General features: G+C 44.8%; 2 protein-coding genes across 4 annotated transcripts; one reads left to right on the top strand and one right to left on the bottom strand.

Annotated features, from left to right (window-relative positions):
- Positions 1-33: 33 nt before the first annotated feature.
- On the bottom strand, positions 34-1846 carry LOC121543408 (thyroid transcription factor 1-associated protein 26 homolog). The gene is made up of 4 exons (XM_041853251.2): positions 1601-1846; positions 884-1259; positions 573-681; positions 34-470 (listed from the first exon to the last, which is right to left on the bottom strand). Exons 1-4 carry the CDS (start codon positions 1809-1811, stop codon positions 300-302), a joined length of 867 nt encoding a protein of 288 aa, XP_041709185.1. The 5' UTR covers positions 1812-1846; the 3' UTR covers positions 34-299.
- Positions 1847-2046: 200 nt separating this feature from the next.
- Positions 2047-18454, top strand: LOC121543403 (methyltransferase-like protein 25). 3 transcript variants are annotated; one of them, XM_041853241.2, is made up of 13 exons: positions 2047-2333; positions 2482-2638; positions 2944-3056; positions 6300-6860; positions 7118-7265; positions 11593-11690; positions 13249-13278; positions 14061-14134; positions 14902-14995; positions 15888-15962; positions 16383-16454; positions 17790-17862; positions 18346-18454. In XM_041853241.2, the coding sequence occupies exons 1-13, from the start codon at positions 2136-2138 to the stop codon at positions 18381-18383; spliced, it is 1731 nt and encodes a 576-aa protein (XP_041709175.2). In that variant the 5' UTR covers positions 2047-2135; the 3' UTR covers positions 18384-18454. The 3 variants fall into 3 exon arrangements, with proteins under 3 accessions (XP_041709175.2, XP_041709176.2, XP_041709177.2); XM_041853243.2 differs by having other exon boundaries at positions 2237-2328; XM_041853242.2 differs by lacking the exon at positions 17790-17862.
- The last annotated feature ends 3596 nt before the right edge of the window (positions 18455-22050 follow it).

Here is a 22050-nt window from a genome sequence, read left to right as displayed (position 1 = left end):
CCAGACTTTGCTTACAGCATTTTATTAACATTTAATACAAATGGTTGCTATTTGAAAGGAATATTTAAATCTTTTACAAGAACAGCTCATCTCTCAAATGCCACCTTGTGGATCAAAATGTAAAGAAACTGCTAAAAAGTCTGAAAATCTATTATGATACAATCTATTCACATCATCAAATGTGCATTGAATGTCACTATGAAAAAGAAAAACAAGACTCTTCTATGATATAAAACCATCAATGTAAGAGTTCCACTGTTTATTTGCTATTTGAAGCCTTCGAAGTCCATTCTTCCTGGTCATTTTCCCGGCCCGGTCCCTTGAATCTTCTGGAGCAGGTATTCCATTTGTAGGTTCAGGTTGGGCTGCCCCTTCTTTGTCCTTTTGCTCAGCATCTGAAATGTCTCCATTTTCTTTTGTTTGTACTTCTTGATAGCTTCTTCTTTCTGCTCCTTGTTCTTCAAATACTCCTATATGAGGAAAAAATACCACTCGTTGAGAACAGTTCAATGCTTTTGACCTACGATATAACTTTTCTGAGGACTTTAATTGAGAAACGTGAAACACTTTACCTCTTTCTTATTCTTCTGCTTTTCTTTGACACTTTCAAACTCCTCTTTAGTCTTCTGATAGGAAGTCTTCCTCAGCATTTTCTTTTTACTCCGGTTACTCGTGGGTAGACTGGGGGGAAAAACACATTAACATGTTGCATCATGCATTGTAAATGCTTCAAGTGGTTGTCCTTGACTGCAATGACATTTCACGCAAAGCATTGCCACACTTCATTGACAGAAATTATATTTTACACAGTACACTGCAAATGGATAATGCATTTGAATTTTTTGCACAAACTGCTTTACTCTGAACCAGGTTAGCTTTATACCTGTCATTCTTTGAGGCCGCTAATGCTGGAGGGGGCTGTGAGGCAGAGTCAGTCTGGTCAGAGGAGATGCCAGCATCAGCCGCAGGGTCTGTGGATGTAGCTAGGTCCATGGAGGCTTCATTCACTGCCATGGGAGCTGCTTCCTCCTCTATCAGACCACCACCAACAGCCATCCTAGCTTTGGTTCTGTTCATTCTGTTCGTCTTAACCTCATTCCTCAGTTTCTCGGCCTCTGCCTCGTAGAGATGCCTCAGATGTTCGGGGTACTGTTCCGTATATTGGGTTTTGAACTCTGTGTTCTTCCTCCTCTCCTTCCGTAGCAGTTTGTTGTATTCATGTTTCACTTTCTCCTTCCTTTTGAAGGCAAAGCCCTGACCTGAAGAAAGATATGTTTATGACTCATGCATTAATGTATATCTGGAAAAACACTGTTTGTTAACTTACACATAAACATGTTTATTAGCTAATTGATCAATGCTTGCAATACAGTTGGAAGGTCTAGTTCCCCTGGCACTAACATATTGAAGGATTTCAATGTATACACTATAGATTAATTGCCATTTTAAACATAGATAGCTAGATAGGCTAGCTTAGCCTGGTTGCCGTCTCTGTTCAGCTAGCTATTAATTTCCAATGACAAGGAGTGGCACGTTAGCTAGCTAAATAGACTGGTACTCAGACTATGGCTAGCTAGCATTGGCAAGCAAGCTTAGCTACCTTCTCCAATACTGCCGTCGAATACTTTGTGCTCAGAGACCCATTTCTTCTTATTCTTGTTGTGGACACCCCCTGGTCGATTGTAGTGTTGGTTTCTATTGGCACCTTTTCCGTCAAATTTGCCTTTGGTGTTCATTTTCTTCTGTTCTGGTGGTGCCATTTCCCTCAATTTTAACAAAATATCGCAACGTTTCATGTGTTTACTTCTCATGTGCTTTTCGTCGCATTGTTATGACGTATGTGGTGATCTCAGAAAAACATGACAAATCAATCCATGAGCAATCGACCACGAGGGACGTCATTTGTGTTGGTGCATAAGTAAGGATAGCGTCCATAGGACTCAATGTATTTCGGTACACCCAACATGGCTACCTCATGCGTGCTAAGAAAAGCATAATCGTCGTTCAGTTGCAACTAGTTATGCCTGATTATACTGTAAAGAGGGGAGTTATTCCAGGACTTGCTGTACACACGTCTAGGTTAGAGTTTTTATTCAATGGCATCTTCCATGAATTCTTTATGCTATATAAAATAGATGATATTATATTATGATGTTAAACTCTTCCTCTCTGTTTCGCTGAGCATCGCCAATGTCCACACTGTGGATTTCTACACTTGCGATGTATGGGACCAGTTCATGGCTGTGACACCCGTGGAGGTCTTGACAGAGATCACTTTGAATGGTGACCACAAGAGGGCGTCAGAACGTTACTTAAATCATGGCAATGGTACAGTAAGTATTATTTTGTCAATGGTTCATTGACAAATATGAAATGTTTCATATGTAATTGTTATTACACGGTTCTAATATTTATCAATGTTAAATTAAATAAACAAAAGACAACTGTTATGTTTCTTTTTTTTTACTCTCTATGAAAAAGCCAAGAAGATCATCTTCGGTTTCTGTGATGATAGTAAGCGCCTTGTGCATGTGGCTGAGCTCTTGGAGGCTGCCCATGCCCACTCCCTGCCTGGCCTTGGGCACAGAGCTACTGCAATCCCTCAGACACACTGACAACGCCCAACCCCTGGAGGAAGGTACAAAAGAATGGACACTATCCTAACCTATCCCTACGAATAGCTAAAGGGGAACTGTTTGTTTTAGTCCAAGGCCTTGGTTCTGTCATTGTAACACACTGTCATTAGTGTCACTGATATAGAAATAGAATGACTATCAATTTCTAGTCATTCTAGTTCTATGGTCACTGACACTAGCTTTGGTCACATGCAATGAATGTAACATTCCTTGGTCACAGGTCTCTCAATAGCAATGCACAGATAGTGTACAGTTTTGCCATCCGTGCAACGATTCACTGACATTGCACATGTGTGTCCGTTGACAGTTCCAGCTGCTGTGGTGGAGACTGATGAGTTTATGAACTCCAAGAAGTCCCACGAGGTGCAGGCCATGTCAGAGGTGGTGGCCAGCCTAGCCCAGCACTGCCAAGTCAAACAGGTGAAAGACACAACCGGGTCTCGCTCAGTAGGCACTTAACAGAAGAAAACGCTCTGAAACAGATTGAGGTACTATCTGATCTTGTCGGATAAGAAACTCAGTTTTCTGTTTAAACGTTGATGTTTTGCTACCGTGTGCCCTGGCCCTGACCACAGCAGTGTTCTTCAATTCTGCTCCTGGGTACCTACAAGGTGTATGCAGGCTTTTGTTCCAGCCTTACACACCCGACTCAACTTATCAAGGGCTTGATGATTTGTTGATTAATTAAACAGTGCTGGGCTAGAACAAAAGCCTCCACTCCCAATGAGTAGTGCACCCAAGACCAAGCTTGAATAACATCGATGGACTACATAATTTTCTGACACATCACAATAAATCTTTGTCTCCCAGGTGATTGACGTGGGCTCGGGGAAAGGTTACCTCAAATCAAATCAAATTTTATTGGTCACATGCGCCGAATACAACAGGTGCAGACATTACAGTGAAATGCTTACTTACAGCCCTTAACCAACAGTGCATTTATTTTAAACAAAAAAAGTAAGAATAAAACAACAACAAAAAAAGTGTTGAGAAAAAAAGAGCAGAAGTAAAATAAAGTGACAGTAGGGAGGCTATATATACAGGGGGGTACCGTTGCAGAGTCAATGTGCGGGGGCACCGGCTAGTTGAGGTAGTTGAGGTAATATGTACATGTGGGTAGAGTTAAAGTGACTATGCATAAATACTTAACAGAGTAGCAGCAGCGTAAAAAGGATGGGGTGGGGGGCAGTGCAAATAGTCCGGGTAGCCATGATTAGCTGTTCAGGAGTCTTATGGCTTGGGGGTAGAAGCTGTTGAGAAGTCTTTTGGACCTAGACTTGGCACTCCGGTGCACGCTTGCCGTGCGGTAGCAGAGAGAACAGTCTATGACTAGGGTGGCTGGAGTCTTTGACAATTTTGAGGGCCTTCCTCTGACACCGCCTGGTATAGAGGTCCTGGATGGCAGGAAGCTTTGCCCCAGTGATGTACTGGGCCGTACGCACTACCCTCTGTAGTGCCTTGCGGTCAGAGGCCAAGCAGTTGCCACACCAGGCGGTGATGCAACCAGTCAGGATGCTCTCGATGGTGCAGCTGTATAATTTTTGAGGATCTGAGGACCCATGCCAAATCTTTTTAGTCTCCTGAGGGGGGAATAGGCTTTGTCGTGCCCTCTTCACGACTGTCTTGGTGTGTTTGGACCATGATAGTTCGTTGGTGATGTGGACACCAAGGAACTTGAAGCTCTCAACCTGTTCCACTACAGCCCCGTCGATGAGAATGGGGGCGTGCTCAGTCCTCTTTTTTTCCTGTAGTCCACAATCATCTCCTTTGTCTTGGTCACGTTGAGGGAGAGGTTGTTGTCCTGGCACCACACGGCCAGATCTCTGACCTCCTCCCTATAGGCTGTCTCATCGTTGTCGGTGATCAGGCCTACCACTGTTGTGTCGTCGGCAAACTTAATGATGGTGTTGGAGTCGTGCCTGGCCATGCAGTCATGGGTGAACAGAGAGTACAGGAGGGGACTGAGCACGCACCCCTGAGGGGGCCCCCGTGTTGAGGATCAGTGTGGCAGATGTGTTGTTACCTACCCTTACCACCTGGGGGCGGCCCTGTCAGGAAGTCCAGGATCCAGTTGCAGAGGGAGGTGTTTAGTCCCAGGATCCTTAGCTTAGTGATGAGCTTAGAGGGCACTATGGTGTTGAATGCTGAGCTGTAGTCAATGAATAGCATTCTCACGTAGGTGTTCCTCTTGTCCAGGTGGGAAAGGGCAGTGTGGAGTGCGATAGAGATTGCATCATCTGTGGATCTGTTGGGGCGGTATGCAAATTGGAGTGGGTCTAGGGTTTCTGGGATTATGCTGTTGATGTGAGCCATGACCAGTCTTTCAAAGCACTTCATGGCTACAGACGTCAGTGCTACGGGTCGGTAGTCATTTAGGCAGGTTATCTTAGAGTCCTTGGGCACGGGGACTATGGTGGTCTGCTTGAAACATGTTGGTATTACAGACTCAGTCAGGGACATGTTGAAAATGTCAGTGAAGACACTTGCCAGTTGGTCAGCACATGCTCGGAGTACACGTCCTGGTAATCCGTCTGGCCCTGCGGCCTTGTGAATGTTGACCTGCTTAAAAGTCTTACTCACATCGGCTACGGAGAGCGTGATCACATAGTCATCCGGAACAGCTGGTGCTCTCATGCATGCTTCAGTGTTGCTTGCCTCGGGCGAGCATAGAAGTGGTTTAGCTCGTCTGGTAGGCTTGTGTCACTGGGCAGCTCGCGGCTGTGCTTCCCTTTGTAGTCTGTAATAGTTTTCAAGCCCTGCCACATCCGACGAGCGTCAGAGCCAGTGTAGTATGATTCAATCTTAGACCTGTATTGACTCTTTGCCTGTTTGATGGTTCGGTCGGAGGTCATAGCGGGATTTCTTATAAGCGTCCGGGTTAGAGTCCCGTTCCTTGAAAGCGGCAGCTCTACCCTTTAGCTCAGTGCGGATGTTTCCTGTAATCCATGGCTTCTGGTTGGGGTATGTACGTACGGTCACTGTGGGGGACGACATCATCGATGCACTTATTGATGAAGCCAGTGACTGATGTGGTGTACTCCTCAATGCTGTCTGAAGAATCCCGGAACATGTTCCAGTCTGTGCTAGCAAAACAGTCCGGTAGCTTAGCATCTGCGTCATCTGACCACTTTTTTATTAACCGAATCACTGGTGCTTCCTGCTTCAGTTTTTGCTTATAAGCAGGAATCAGGAGGATAGAGTTATGGTCAGATTTGCCAAATGGAGGGCGAGGGAGAGCTTTGTATGCGTCTCTGTGTGTGGAGTAAAGGTGGTCTAGAGTTTTTTTCCCTCTGGTTGCACATTTAACATGCTGGTAGAAATTAGGTAGAACGGATTTAAGTTTCCCTGCATTAAAGTCCCCGGCCACAAGGAGCGCTGCATCTGGATGAGCGTTTTCCTGTTGATTAATGGCCTTGTACAACTCATTCAGTGCAATCTTAATGCCAGCATTGGTTTGTGGTGGTAAATAGACAGCTATGAAAAATATAGATGAAAACTCTCTTGGTAAATAGTGTGGTCTACAGCTTATCATAAGATACTCTACCTCAGGCGAGCAAAACCTCGAGACTTCCTTAGTATTTGATTTTGTGCACCAGCTGTTGTTTACAAATATACACAGACCGCCACCCCTTGTCTTTCCTGTCGCTGCGGTACGGCCTCCAGGTGTACGGCATCGACTCATCCAGCGTTAACACACACGGCGCCCAGGAGAGGAACAGGAAGCTCAAGAAGTACTCCCGGGCCTACCAGAGGCACAGCAAAGGCAATAGGACTCAGACAGTGGTGCCCCCTTCAGGCCAGGAGGACTTGGAGGATATGGTTAAGATGAGTGGGGATGCAGAGAAGGATGTGGGGAAGGGGAGGAGAGACAGGGGGCCGCAGACCAACACAACAGGTTTAACAGATGAAATGACATCACTTACCTCCGCCATTTTGTTAGAGGACAATTCCCTTCCAGAGTTGGACCAAAGTGACCCAGCCTCAGCTCCAGAGGATCCCTTCCTCAGTGCCCTGTGTGTGGGCATAGTGGAGCCCACCTCCCCCCGGGTTCCCCCCAGTGAGCTGAGCCTAGAGGAGAGGGAGAGGAGGAAGAGGGAGAACCTGGAGAGGAAGGCCAGGAGCTGGGTTAACAGTGGTGGCATGGGCGGCGGCATCCTGTACTCACCTCTGACCTCCTACGTTACCGCGGAGACGGAGCTCAAAGAGATTATTGGGGAGTTAGAGGTAGGTGACACTCACTGTCAACCAATAGGGTAACGACAACGGCGAAACCATGCTCTTTTGAAAGCAAATATCGGTGGTCATACCATAGTACAAACATATTCAAGAAGACATTTTCTTTCAAGTATGTTTTTGTGTGCTGGCGTCTATATGTATGTGCCTATATAATTGTATGATCTCTGATGCCAGCTCTCCATCACATTGCTAATGTAGGCCTGTTTCAGTGCTGAGACCTCTCTCTCCCTGTTTTCCAAACCCAGGATGCGGTCATGGTTGGCCTGCACACGTGTGGAGACCTGGAGCCCAGCACCCTGCGCATGTTTGTGGCCAAACGGGAGCTCCTCTCCGTCTGCAGTGTTGGCTGTTGCTACCACCTTCTCTCTGAGGAGTTTGATCCCACCAGACAAGGTAATTACACGGCCAGCGGGGAAAGTAAAGGCTGGCACACTGTGAGTGAGTGTGTGTGTGTGTGAGTGAGTGAGTGAGTGAACCGTACAGTACTCAGCCAATGGCCCACACAGGAGAGCTAGTACCACTATAGCCCACATTCACTGGCTTTGTCCCAACACTCTGAAATAGCTTCATACCACTATAGGCCACATTCACTTGCTTTGTCCCAACACTCTGAAATAGCTTCATACCACTACAGGCCACATTCACTGGCTTTGTCCCAACACTCTGAAATAGCTTCATACCACTATAGGCCACATTCACTGGCTTTGTCCCAACACTCTGAAATAGCTTCATACCACTATAGGCCACATTCACTGACTTTGTCCCAGCACTCTGAAATAGCTTCATACCACTATAGGCCACATTTACTGTCTTTGTCCCAACACTCTGAAATAGCTTCATACCACTATAGCCCACATTCACTGGCTTTGTCCCAACACTCTGAAATAGCTTCATACCACGACAGGCCACATTCATTGGCTTTGTCCCAACACTCTGAAATAGCTTCATACCACTATAGGCCACATTCACTGGCTTTGTCCCAGCACTCTGAAATAGCTTCATACCACTATAGCCCACATTCATTGGCTTTGTCCCAACACTCTGAAATTGCTTCATACCACTATAGGCCACATTCACTGGCTTTGTCCCAACACTCTGAAATAGCTTCATACCACTATAGGCCACATTCACTGGCTTTGTCCCAACACTCTGAAATAGCTTCATACCACTATAGGCCACATTCACTGGCTTTGTCCCAGCACTCTGAAATAGCTTCATACCACTATAGCCCACATTCATTGGCTTTGTCCCAACACTCTGAAATAGCTTCATACCACTATAGGCCACATTCATTGGCTTTGTCCCAACACTCTGAAATAGCTTCATACCACTATAGGCCACATTCACTGGCTTTGTCCCAACACTCTGAAATAGCTTCATACCACTATAGGCCACATTCACTGGCTTTGTCCCAACACTCTGAAATAGCTTCATACCACTATAGGCCACATTCACTGGCTTTGTCCCAACACTCTGAAGTAACTTCCTTTATCTTCCACCTTCTCTTCATGACCACTGATCACTGAATGGACTAAATCAGTGGTATTATTAGCCTATAATCTTTCAGAATTTACAATCACCAAAATAAGACTATCAGACCCCCATTGATTGTGATAATGTTTGAGCATAAGAATATATCATTGGCCATGTCACAATGCATAGAATTGCAGGAAATTAGTTTCAAAACTGCTAAATGTGCTCACCGCTGCCAAGATGAGGGCCTCAAATGTTCTTGTCCAGGGCCTGGACAGAATTCGGCCCATTGCCACGCCCCCTGCCACGCCCACCTCCTAAGCCCCTTTTTGATCCTGAAAAAACCCTGCGTTGTTACAAATCATTTCGGTCCCACTTTATTTGGATAGTCCATCTGTAGATGCTCTACAGATGGTCATACTATCAACAAACTATCTGTTGATAAGCAACTGCTTGCTAAGGTTAGGGTTAGGTTTAGAATAAGTGTAAGGGTTAAGTTTAGGGCTGGGGTTAGTAGATAGTTAGTTTAAATGTTACTGATAGTCTGTAGAGCATCTACAGATGGACTATCCAAATAAAGTGTTACCATAATTATATAGTCGCAAGAAAAATGGTAATGAGCCCATTGTCAAATTTACAATCAGTTAGATGTTTTGAAGAAGAGGTTATTAATCATCATTTTTGTACTTTGGTCTGTGTATGTTTTTTCACCTCTCAACCCTTATTGTGGGTCGCAACTCAAAAGACACCTCAATTGGTGGGTCACGAAGCAAAAGAGTTTGGGAACCCCATGACTTGACTTAAACCCTTTTGCTCTTTAGGGAGCATAGGTCATTCACTAAGTTCCTCCAGTGGGAATGCACTAGATATTGTAGGTTAGATTGATAGTGTCTCTCACCTATCAAGTCCATTAAGATCAGACAGGGACAGGAGACAGGGAAAGAGGACTTACCATGTAATGAACAACCTGGTGTACAGAGAGGCTTTTGTGTATTCCCCAAGGGAAAGGCTCCCATTGCATTCATACATTAGCTACACACAGTATGCAGTGCATACATACATACATACATACAGTATGCAGGCAGGGAGACACAGTCACCAGCACACAGACCCACCCTCCTCCACCCCCTAGAGAACATATGGTTTCCATTGTGGAAATCTCAACCAGAGCCAAACTCTTACTTAGGACTACAGACAGCAACTGCCTTCTCTCTCCCTCCCTCCCTCCCTCCCTCTAGGAGACCTGTAACCTGTCCACAGACCTCCCCCCGTAGTTTTTATGCTAATCATAATTATGTCACCCTGCGGTGTCTACTTTGTCACTCACCAAGCCAAGGGAAGCAGAATTCTCTCACCAGCCAAATATGAAGTAGCATAAACACTGATGTGGGTTGATGAGTTGGAGTGGAGGGGTGTATAGATATACAGTAGGGTACACAGCCAACTTGCACTCTGTACATTTGGTTAGCTAAGAAGAGACTGTTAGAATCATTGAATGGATTTATCGTCTCAGGATAACAGTTTAGCGGATTGCAAATGTGATATTTTTGACCCTCTAATGTTCAGGTGTTGAATTGGATATGATTTATCCAGCATGTATTCTGACTTCATATTAGAGCGCTGTAGTATTTGTATTCCACTCACACTTAATCAATGCCGAAAATAACTGCATTAAGTCATCGTTCCAAATGTACAATACAATAAAAAAGATCTACGCTACACAGAATATAAAGACCCAAAGGGCTATATAGTATAGAAAACACAAAGTCAAGGAGACTTGTACGATACATGGACCTGCAGCTGAAAGGTCAACAGTAAATAGTCCATAGTACTGTCTATATCCTGTTCCCCTTGCTCCCCCTCCTCAAATGTACAATGCATTTGTTTCCCTGCTATCAACAGTGGGATATTCTCTCTTCTACATTCCTCTATTTTTTTAACCTAGTAGAATCAAGGTCATGTTGTTCTGTTCTCTCTGTCATAGCTAGATCGAACCATAGCTTCAGACAGATGTGATGGGCCAGGATGTTAGCTGCAACTCCTGGGTATTTTTGCTACTTCACTGCTCCCCTGTCCCTCCGTTTATGAGGTATGAAACCTGGAGTCCTCTCTCAGTGTGTGATGACAACCCCTGCGTGCTTTTAACAGTGATTCGGCACCGTGGCGTGGTGAGCTGCTTCCTATCACTCTGTCTCTGTTAACACCGCGACCCTTGACCTGTGACTCGCCACTCTGTTGGGTCCGCCAATAATGACATCACAGGGATTTGATTGAAAACACTTGAGTTGCGCCAGACGTCCTTGCATGCTTCTCACTCCTCTCTCTCTCTCTCTCTCTCTCTCGCTGTCAAAGCATTCTGGGATGCGGGCCAAACCCTGCGGTGTACTACCTCACCCTAAAAGATAGGAACCCAAACCGCTAAAAGAGCCCAAGATTTGAAGTGTGGAGATCCTTAGCTAAGTCGTATAGGAAACATCCATTCAATTGTGTCATATGGAACGAGACCCACTGGACTGCACCATTTGTCATAGTCATTCAGTCTGGTGGATTTAGCCTAGTGTGAGACCCATCAACTGATGTGAGGTCAACTTCTCTACTTTAACCTCAGCCTTGAGCATTATATCCTTAACAACAAACTTGCCCGGGACCAGTCTTTAAGGGTGTGAAGTAACCGTGCCACAGAGCCCTATAGCCACTGTGTCTCCTTCTTCCTGACTGTTGGGAACAAACCGATATTACAATATTAGAAACACGTGTGTGTGTGTGTGCGTGCCAGGGAAGGGGGCGATCAGTGCTTGGCCCTCGAGACGTGGTCAATTCAACGTGGCTGAGATTAGGCTAGCGTGCTAGCGAAATGTAAACACTCCACCATGTATACTGTAAGCTAGCCTTCAAACTCTAGCAAGCCTGTCCGCTCCAATTGACTCTGACCAGGGCTGCCTCTGCTAATACCCCTACCATGTGTTCAACAGGAGTCAAAGAGCAATGTGGCTAACGGGTTAGAGATCGCCCACGCTCTCGTGTGCTTGGGTTTTTCAAGTGTGAGACTTCAAAGCTAGTTTGGGAAGGCTCTGAATAGCATTCATGTTTCATTCTTTCTCCCTCTCTCTCTTTCTCTCCCTTTGGACTTTTGTGACCCTTAGCAGCCTGTCAGCTACCATAGTCACACTATCCTATGGTGTTAAATACAAGGTGTAGTTCTGATACAGCTAGAGTTAAAGTGTGTGTGTTTGTTTGTTTGTTTCAGAGTGTCCAAGCAGCAGCGTGTGTGGTTTCCCCCTGAGTGGCTACCTGAGGGAGCAGTCCTGGTTCTGTGGCAGAAATGCCAGGATGTCGGCGTGTCTGGTGAGCCTGACTCCCCTTAGGTGACAGATATTGAGCCAACTGTCATTTGCTGTATATATACCACTGAACAAAAATATAAGCGCAACATGTAAAGTGTTGGTCCCATGTTTCATGAGCTGAAATAAAAGATCCCAGAAATGTTTCATACGCACAAAAAGCATATTTCTCTCAAATTTTGTACACACATTTGTTTACATCCCCTGTTAGTGAGCATTACTCCTTTGCCAAGGTAATTCATCCACCTGACAGGTGTGGCAAATCAACAAGCTGATTAAACAGCATGATCATTACACCTGTGCAACTTGTGCTCGGGACAATAAAGGGCCACACAAAAATGTGCAGTTTTGTCACACAACACAATGCCACAAGTTTTGAGGGAGCGTGAAATTGGCATGCTGACTGCAGGAATGTCCACCAGAGCTGTTGCCAGATAATTGAATGTTAATTTCTCTACCATAATCCACCTCCAACATCGTTTTAGAGAAGTACGTCCAACCGGCCTCACAACCACAGACCACGTGTATGGCGTCGTGTGGGCGAGTGGTTTGCTGATGGCAATGTTGTGAACAGAGTGCCCCATGGTGGCGGTGTGGTTATGGTATGGGCAGGCATAAGCTACGGGCAACGAACACAATTGCATTTTATTGATGGCAATTTGAATACACAGAGATACCGTGATGAGATCCTGAGGCCCATTGTCGTGCCATTCATCCGCCGCCATCAACTCATGTTTCAGCATGATAATGCACGGCCCCATGTCGCAAGGCTCTGTACACAATTCATGGAAGCTGAAAATGTCCTAGTTCTTCCATGGCCTGCATACTCACCAGATGTGTCACCCATTGAGCATGTTTGGGATGTTCTGGATTGACGTGTACAACAGCGTGTTCCAGTTCCCGCCAATATCCAGCAACTTCGCACAGCCATTGAAGAGGAGTGGGACAACATTCCACAGGCCACAATCAACAGCCTGATCAACTCTATGCAAAGGAGATGTGTCGCACTGTATGAGGCAAATGGTGGTCACATCAGATACTGACTGGTTTTCTGATCCACGCCCCTACTTTGTTTTGAAGGTATCTGTATTCCTAGTCATGTGAAATCCATAGATTAGGGCCTAAAGAATGTATTTAAATTGACTGATTTCCTTATATGAACCGTAACTCAGTAAAATCTTTGAAATTGTTGCATGTTGCGTTTTATATTTTTGTTCAGTATAATATTTCCATCAGCAATGCGTTCAACGCTTTAATGCACCATTTTTCAACTTAACAGTATAGTTCCGGGCACTAAAAGGTTGTGCCACAGTATTGGCAGAACAACTCTTTGTCACAAAAAACTGTACAGGGTTTGAAACTGTTCAATGCTGTACAGTTGGTCCTCAGTCTGTTATTGTAGTGAGACTAACTAATGGATATCTTCTACCTTTGAGTACTACATGTTGTAAGAGCAATGTAACTGTTTTAACTATGTTTGGACCCCAGGGAGAGGCCATTCATGGGGATCCTAATAAATACTGAATACTTAATAACATTTCACTTTATTTTCTCTTGTTCAGGCTTTGGAGAGAGTTGCCAAGGGCCAAGGGGTAAGTGCTATATGCATGTATATCAATAAGTTGGACACATTTGGCCAAACTACAGTTCTATGAGTTGTCTGTGTGAGGATGACATCATGCAATCACAGTTCAATTAGTTTCTGGTTGCTACAAATTTGTGCTCATCAAAGATAATCAAAGCTGATCAATTGAATGATTGCATCCAGCAACTGGCCACGTGCATTTCCCAAACTCGACAGATCCTGTTTTCATTTGACGTATTCCATATCAAGTGGATGCGGATGCCTTAAAACACACTGTGCCCATATTTCTCCAGGGTCTTTCACATACAATAAGGCCTGATTGAGAGTTACAATACTGTAGATATTTGAGCCGCCGACAGTCTTACGTCCCAAATGGCACCCTATTCCCTATATAGTGCACTACTTTTGACCAGGGTCCATAGGGCATCCCATAGGGCTCTGGTCAAAAGTAGTGCACTATATAGGGAATAGGATGCCATTTGGGACCCGAGTGTGAGGGGTCAAACCTGTTACACGATACCGCCCGGACCATTAATAAAGAATGTTTATGAATATTAATGTAATCACTAAGGGATGGGATTGTGTGTTTAAATGGCAGCTCCCGTCCAAAAACCAGTCTGATTGCACTCAGATCAGGTTGGTATAAGTATTGAGGATTGTCATGAAAAAATTTCCTCCAATGTGTTTTAATACACACCCTAATCACTGGCAGAGAAAATATCTCAAGGAAATAGTATGTTTTGTAACAAACACAACAATGGATCTTTGTTTATTTTCTGTCTCCCACAGATTCAGATGGAGTCACTCTTCTATAGGGCCGTGCTCCATGTGATTCTAAGGGACCACTACAGCTCCTTTAAAAGGTATGTTTGGCCTCCCTGGTTAGGGGACATCCAAAGCAGTGAGCTTAGTAGGCTATACCAGACTACTGACAAGAGTCCAGGTGCCCCCTGTCTTGGGGGACCTGCAGTACAGTTGACAAAACCTGTTAGCTTTTGACCTTGTGGGTTTGTACTGGCCCTCATTTTAAGATTTGTGGCCACGTAAGAATCTCCACTTACTCAAAAAACACAGACTTCTGATGCGAAGATACAACGAAGTTGGAGCTGAAGTTGTGGTGAAAAATAATTTTGAACATTTGTAGGAAGCAGCCCACAATGTGAGACCGTCAGACTTCCTGAATGGGTTGTTGACTGCTGGGTAAAGTAGAACAAGTGAAGAGGAATGATTGATCCTGGTGAAAACAGAATGGAAAAGCCTACAGTTAGATTGATCCTGGTGAAAACAGAATGGAAAAGCCTACAGTTAGTCTTCTCATCCCCATAGAGACAGGGGAGGTACCCTCTGTATTACACACACATGAAGACAACCTCACACACACATACACACACATGAAGACAACCTCTCACACATACACACACACGATGACAACCTCACACTTCTCACTGACCTGACTATCCCCATAGCCTACAGGACATTGAGTCCCTCTGAGTGAAATCAGGATCCCATATCTCATAAATGGAACTGACCACCTCTCTACTATTGCGTGTGAGGTGCTGATTTCAGTGATGGTGATTTGGGGGTTGAAAGGGCTGTCTTCACGGTGTGTGTGTGTGTGTGTCGTTGGCAGCGAGAAGCGTGTGGGGAACGTCTACTCCAAGGCCACCTCGTTCGTGGCCTACGTCTGGAGAGCACTCCGGAGGCTGGAGCTGGATGAGTCAAAGGTCAGTGATGGGGGATATCGGAATATTAGGGAGTTATGGGGACAGACTTGGGAATGTTCTTCAGAGCAACACATCCTCAGGGGGAATCCCACACTGCTGTGTTGGGCATCAGGAAAGCATCCCATAATGGATTTGGGGTCAAAAAACGTATTCTTGGCGTGAGATGTAAAATCCCGTTTGAGAGGACAGGCTTTTAGCAGAGATCTGTACAATTGAACTGACAGTAACGATTATCTGTAATGGTACCTGAAATCCCTGTACAGAGTTGAACGTCTTTGGTTGCTCTAAACCCGCTTTGAAACTGACACATGGAATCTTAAGGGCTCTTTAGAAATGGACAAGTTGTGTAAATATGCACCTGGAATACTGTGGGATCATGAGTAAGGCATTGTTAAACGAACAGTGAGTGCAGGGATTAGGGACTATGTCTCAACTGGCTCCCTCGAGACGATCTATGAATGAGAGATTAGTTTTTTCCCCCTTGTTGCTCGTAAAGCCTGGGATTAAAACTGTTCAGTGGGTTTGTGTGTTATCACTCTCATGTTACTCACCTATCACCTCCAGACATGACCCTGCTCTGTCTCTTCCCTCATTATTCTCTTTATCTCTCTCTCTCTCTCCTCCATCTCTCCCTTGCCTCTCTCTCTCTTACCTTCCATCTCTCTCTTACCTTCCATCTCTCTTTTACCTTCCATCTCTCTTTCACCACCTCTCTCTCTCTCTCTCTCCTCCATCTCTCTTTTACCTTCCATCTCTCTTTCACCACCTCTTCTCTCTCTCTCCTCCATCCCTCCCTTGGCCATCTCTCTATCTCTCCCTTCTACATCTCTCTCTTACCTTCCATCTCTCTCTCACCACCTCTTCTCTCCCTCCCTCCTTCCCTCTCTACCAGCTCTCTGACGGTGTCATACAGAGTTACCACGACACATACCGACCCAGGATGGTTGAGATGGAGGCCTTTAACATGGTAGGTCCCAGCTGTGATACTATAACACTACTACCTAGAGGAAGTATCATCACTCTGAATGAATGGGTCACACAGGACTTATATGGTTGTAGGAGCATTGATTCTCTTTGTCCTGCACTTTCTATTTTGGAGCAGTTATTAAGCCTTATTAAACTTGGTTAACGTTTACACAACTCCCTCAATGACTTGTGTAAGCTCTACTCTGTGTAAATAATCGGGCAATTAAGTGATATTTTTACTGTCCTCAGGCTGCTAACGAAACCTAGTTTCTATTTCAATGATGTTACAACAGCCATGACCTTGCTCTACTTTGATAAGGTACCTAGTTGTATTTCCGTTGGATCCCATAGGGCTGAAGTACACTTAACAGAAGTACACTTAAAAATAGTGTTTACTGACCTGCTGCCTGTGTTTATACAGCTGAAGGTGACTTTGGCTCCCTGTATCGAAGGCCTGATTCTCCTGGACCGCCTCTGCTACCTGAAAGAACAGGTAAAGGAACAGCAGGCCTCAACAACAATGGCACACAAAAGACGTGGGATGCATCTCAATAGTCTAACGTGGCTGCCTCTCCTTGTCTCCTTCTCTTTCACATGCACTGGGATAGGTGAGAGTAAAATGGTGGATGTCTACTGGGGATTTGTTCACCTGTCCAGTTCCTACAGGTCTGTGAGGATAAAGGAGAGGAGACAAGGGATGGGGTCCACTTTAGACTATTGAGATGCACCCCAACTACTTTAGATTATTGAGATGCACCCCAACTACAGCACACCAGTCATTTTAACTCAAAAAGGAGAGGCATCACTTTGTCCTTATTCATTCTCTCTCATTCCCTCCATCCTGTGGTCACACACAGACACACACAGACACACACACGCAGGCCAGATGTAGTGGTCCGGTCCCTATGACTTCAAACGGCCGCGGCGTAACACCAAACATCTCTTTTCCTCATTGTCCCATAATTACCCGTGTCTGGTTCTCCAGAGCTAAGTAGTGGGTGAAAACATGACCTCAGCTGCCAGGCCAATGGAGGGAACTATTGTTTCTCCCTCCCAGCTACAAACAGAGAATGACTGGTCCTGGAACGCACATTGTCTGGCTAATTGCTATAGGGTGTGTTCATTGATTCACAATGTAATAGGATAAAGAGAAGATGGAGTGCAGTTTTAGTGCCTTTCGCTGCTACAGAGACAATGGCTATACTGTTCAAGCCTGGTCCCAGATCTGGTTGTGCTGTATATGCAACAATGACCATAGAAGTTGGCAATACAGCGCAAACAGATTTGAGACCAGGCGAATACTGTACCTGTTTAGCTGTTCCATTAATGTTTTCTCAGAAGGGATTTTGGATGACGTGGTTATGTATACTATTAGTTGTCTTTGGTCCATCTCTTTAAAGTGATACAGTGGTGTGGCCCTGAGAATGGTTTAGCTATTTTCTGAATGACTTGGGTAGGGTAATAATGTAGTGATTATGACTGTTGTGCGATGGGTTCTGCTTAGGTCCGATATTCCAGACACGTAGTCCCACCTTCCTGTTAGCTTCAGCAGTTTAGAATTCCTATTTTCCATTTCCTGCTCTGAGAACATGCTTTGAACATAAAACCCTTTAAAACGCTCTGCTTCAACACTGTCTTCAAATGTAATGCTAAGTGATCCTTGCAGCCATTTGTGAGGAGTTCTCAAAGTTATGACAAACATTATACAGCTATATAAATTAACTCCAGATTGAGATTTCATATGTAGTTATTTCTATTGAAGTCATAGCAGGGTGTAATTTAAGGCCCCCAAACTCAGCTCCTATAACTGCTGTATGTTTATCCATAGGTCTTGATGATTTGCTTGTCCCGGACATTAAAGGAGCTTTGCGACTCGTTACATTTCCCCGACGACAGATCACGTAAGTCGGGAGAAACCAGAGAGGACGCCATTAGGGTTGAGTTGGCGCTGTGGAGAGTTTGTGGTGTCCCCCTTATTACAGACCAGGGGTGTAACTTCACACCGTTGTACCCCGGCCAAATCTAATGATGCTAATCTGTGATTTGAGTGATTGTAATGAGCTATCGTTCACAGGCGTTGAAAGGAGAGGTGTTTTTTTTCTCTACAAGTTTGATGCCTTGTACAAAAGTGTTCCCTAACAGGAATATGTAACAGAAATTGATCAGAATGCAGATTTTTATCCAAGTTCAACCTAAAGTGTCCACACTACATAAGGTTACAAAGATCTTTTACAGGGAAGAGAGAAGCTCTCATCTTAGGCCCCTCGCGGCGTGGTTCAAAGACAAACTTTGCAGTGCTGTGGTGTGTCTTGTTGGGGGGGGGGGGTGTCTTTGACGTCGTATCTTACTGTTTTTGTTCTTCTTGTCATTGATGTCTGTTACAGGAAGACGTGGCGTTCTCCGCTCTGGTGCAGCTCTTTGATCTGCTGTTGTCGCCGCGCTGTTACAGAGTTGTCGGAGGGAAGGCACCTGGGACGGAGTTGTCGGAGTGAAGGCACCTGGGACGGAGTTGTCGGAGTGAAGGCACCTGGGACGGAGTTGTCGGAGGGAAGGCACCTGGGACGGAGTTGTCAGAGTGAAGGCACCTGGGACGGAGTTGTCGGAGTGAAGGCACCTGGGACGGAGTTGTCGGAGTGAAGGCACCTGGGACGGAGTTGTCGGAGTGAAGGCACCTGGGACGGAGTTGTCGGAGTGAAGGCACCTGGGCGGAGTAGTGGGCACCTGGGACGGAGTTGTCGGAGTGAAGGCACCTGGGACGGAGTTGTCGGAGTGAAGGCACCTGGGACGGAGTTGTCGGAGTGAAGGCACCTGGGACGGAGTTGTCGGAGTGAAGGCACCTGGGACGGAGTTATTGGAGTGAAGGCACCTGGGACGGCATCATAGAGTTCTTTGAGATGAGACAAACTGCATTTCCTGCCATTTCTATGTTAGTCTATTCAATGTTTTGCTGACGCATGATTTTAGCAAGGTTTTAATGTAATGATGTACTCCTTACTCAGTCACGTACAGATGTGGGAATGGGATCATTGTTTAGTGTTTTCTCTACTTTTGCCTTCTCTGGTTTCTGCCAGTCATACTGTACTTTGGGGTGTACTATACCATACTGTATTAATCAATAATTATTAGAAGACAAAAAGTTCCTAGTTTGTTTCTGCAATGTTCCCACCACATCTGGTCGTTCTCTGAGTGCCTGCCTTAGAGGACCAAACATTAAAACCACATGGCTAAAGCACCTGGAAAAAACATCCCTCCTTCCCTCCCTCCATCCCTCTACCCCTCCCTCATTTCTCAGCTCTTTCCTCTGTCTTATTTATACTGAACAAAAATATAAATGCAACAATTTCAAAGATTTTACTGAGTTACAGTTCATATAAGGAAATCACCCTAATCTATGGATTTCACATGACTGGGCAGGGGTGCAGCCATGGGTGAGCCTTGGAGGGCATAGGTCCACCCACTTCGCAGCCAGGCCCACCCACTAGGGAGCCAGGCCCAGCTAAACAATGACGAGACCGCCTACAGGGAGGAGTTGAGGGCTCTCAGAGTGTGGTGCAAGGAAAATAACCTCTCACTCAACGTCAACAAAACAAAGGAGATTATCGTGGACTTCAGGAAACTGCAGTGGGTGCACCCCCCTATCCACATCGACGGGACTGCAGTGGAGAAGGTGGAAATCTTCAAGTTCCTTGGCGTACACATCACTGACAAACTGAAATGGTCCACCCACGCAGACAGTGTGGTGAAGAAGGCGCAACAGAGCCTCTTCAACCTCAGGAGGCTGAAGAAATGTGGCTTGGCACCTAAAACCCTCACACACTTTTACAGATGCACAATTGAGAGCATCCTGTCAGGCTGTATCACGGCCTGGTACGGCAACTGCACCGCCCGCAACCGCAGGGCTCTCCAGAGGGTGGTGCGGTCTGCCGAACGCATTACCAGGGGGCAAACTACCCACCTCCAAGACACCTACAGCACCCGATGCCACAGGAAGGCCAAAAAGATCATCAAGGACATCAACCACCCAAGCCACTGCCTGTTCAGCCCGCTATCATCCAGAATGCGAGGTCAGTACAGGTTCATCAAAGCTGGGACCGAGAGAATGAAAAACAGCTTCTATCTCAAGGCCATCAGACTGTTAAATAGCCATCACGAGCACATTAGAGGCTGCTGCTGCCTATTGAAATCACTGGCCACTTTAAGAAATGGAACACTAGTCACTTTAATAATGTTTACAGATCTTGCATTACTCATCTCATATGTATATACTGTATTCTATTCTAAAATATTCTACTGTATCTTAGTCCATGCCGCTCTGTCATTGCTTGTCCATATATGTATATATTCTTAAATTCCATTCCTTACTAGATTTGTGTGTATTGGGTATATGTTGTGAAATTGTTAGATTAGTTGTTAGATATTACTGCGCTGTCGGAGCTAGAAGCACAAGCATTTAGCTACACCCGCAATAACATCTGCTAAACACGTGTATGTGACAAATACAATTTGATTTGATTTGAAACCAGAATACATTTTTCCTAACAAAAGTGCTCCTCAGCACTCCCACACCCTCCCTCAGATGATCCCGCATGTGAAGAAGCTGGATGTGGAAGTCCTGGGCTGGCTTGGTTACACGTGGTCTGCAGTTGTGAGGCGGGTTAGACATACTGCCAAATTCTCTAAAACGAAGTTGGAGGCAGCTTATGGTAGAGAAATTAACATTCAAAATTCAAAAGGCACTTGCACATCTGAGCTTTCTTTGTTTCAGGTGAGTGGTAACAAATGAATAACATGAGAAAAAAGAGAAACCTGTTCACTGCTCTTCCTAGTATCATTGTTCTTTATTAAGCTTTATGTATCAGCCTCAAGGCCTTCTTTAGAGCTTTTGTGAGTGTTTTTAATTTGCACCCTTATGTAGACATTTCTCCACCCACATCCGTTCAATGCATCGAATGGGGTTGAAGTCAAGGAAAATGAAACGTCTTACCAAATATAACTGTGCATTTCATAAGTATTCTATTAAAATGTGTACATAAAACCTATTCAACACGTCTGTAAAACCACAACGAGGACATCGACCTATCAAGTAAGTTTTTATAAATCATTGGGTAGGATAAAAACGTCAGAGTAGTCTGAAGTGATAAACGACGTCAGTTCATGTTCACATTTACAATATAACATGCATAGGCATTTCATCATTAAGACCTTTTGAAAATAATGTCTGGAGGGTGAAAATCCCAAAACATTATATTTTGCTCAGTGTTATTTATGTCATAATCCCTGTCTGATATCGTAACGTTCTCTATGCCACAAAATCTAAAGGTAGAAATGTAATGTTTTCGTTCATTAAAATGTACTGCGACAGGATAATCGCTGTCGTTTCTCCTAATTGAATGTTTATGTTCACTAATTCTCTTTAAGAGAACGAGAAGTATTACCTACATAGCCCAGCCCACATGGACATTTAATCATGTAGGTAACATGGTTGGAGGAGCACGTAATAATGTCATTTTTTTGGAACCGTTTTCCTTATGTGGGGTGGCAGAAATATTCACACTTCATCATATTGCACTGTGCGCAGCCTCTGCATTTCTAGCTACCATTCCGAAGAGGGCGTAAAAGAGCCTGGCTCATCTTCTTTTGTTGGCTGGCAGTTAGCATGGACCAACTTGTCGCGTAAATTGCGACCTCTCCTATATACTATAAGTGGTGTGTTCTTAAAATCAGCTGGCAAAACTGGGTCCGATTATAAAACATGCCAGTGTTTCTTGACAGCATCTTCCACTTTGCGCGAGTTCAAAGTATATGTGGAGGTGAACATTACTGAGTGTTCTTTAGCTCTAGTGGGCCCAACAAATCAGAATGCGTTTTTCCCCACAAAATGGCTTTAATACAGACAGAAAATACTCCTCAGTTTAATCAGCTTCTTGATATGCCATACCTGTCAGATGGATGGATTATCTTTGCAAAGGAGAAATGCTCAATAACAGGGATGTAAACAAATTTGTGCACAACATTTGAGAGAAATAAACTTTTTCTGCGTGTGGAACATTTCTGGGATTTCTTTTTTTCTGCTCTTTGTTCAGTGTATT

Source organism: Coregonus clupeaformis, chromosome 28 (genome assembly GCF_020615455.1).
Source record: "Coregonus clupeaformis isolate EN_2021a chromosome 28, ASM2061545v1, whole genome shotgun sequence".
NCBI lineage: Eukaryota > Metazoa > Chordata > Actinopteri > Salmoniformes > Salmonidae > Coregonus > Coregonus clupeaformis.
The sequence above is the reverse complement of the archived record's forward strand: the minus strand, read 5'-3'. Positions and strand labels throughout refer to the sequence as shown.

Excerpts from the sequence above, each read along its gene's own strand:
- LOC121543408 (XM_041853251.2), bottom strand. The coding sequence starts at position 1,811 with ATGAGAAGTAAACACATGAAACGTTGCGATATTTTGTTAAAATTGAGG. Across the intron at positions 1,260-1,600 it reads CGACGGCAGTATTGGAGAAG|GTCAGGGCTTTGCCTTCAAA; the intron begins GTAGCTAAGCTT and ends ATCTTTCTTCAG. Across the intron at positions 682-883 it reads GCGGCCTCAAAGAATGACAG|TCTACCCACGAGTAACCGGA; the intron begins GTATAAAGCTAA and ends TTTTCCCCCCAG.
- LOC121543403 (XM_041853241.2), top strand. The coding sequence starts at position 2,136 with ATGATATTATATTATGATGTTAAACTCTTCCTCTCTGTTTCGCTGAGC. Across the intron at positions 6,861-7,117 it reads AGATTATTGGGGAGTTAGAG|GATGCGGTCATGGTTGGCCT; the intron begins GTAGGTGACACT and ends TTCCAAACCCAG. Across the intron at positions 15,963-16,382 it reads AGATGGAGGCCTTTAACATG|CTGAAGGTGACTTTGGCTCC; the intron begins GTAGGTCCCAGC and ends GTGTTTATACAG.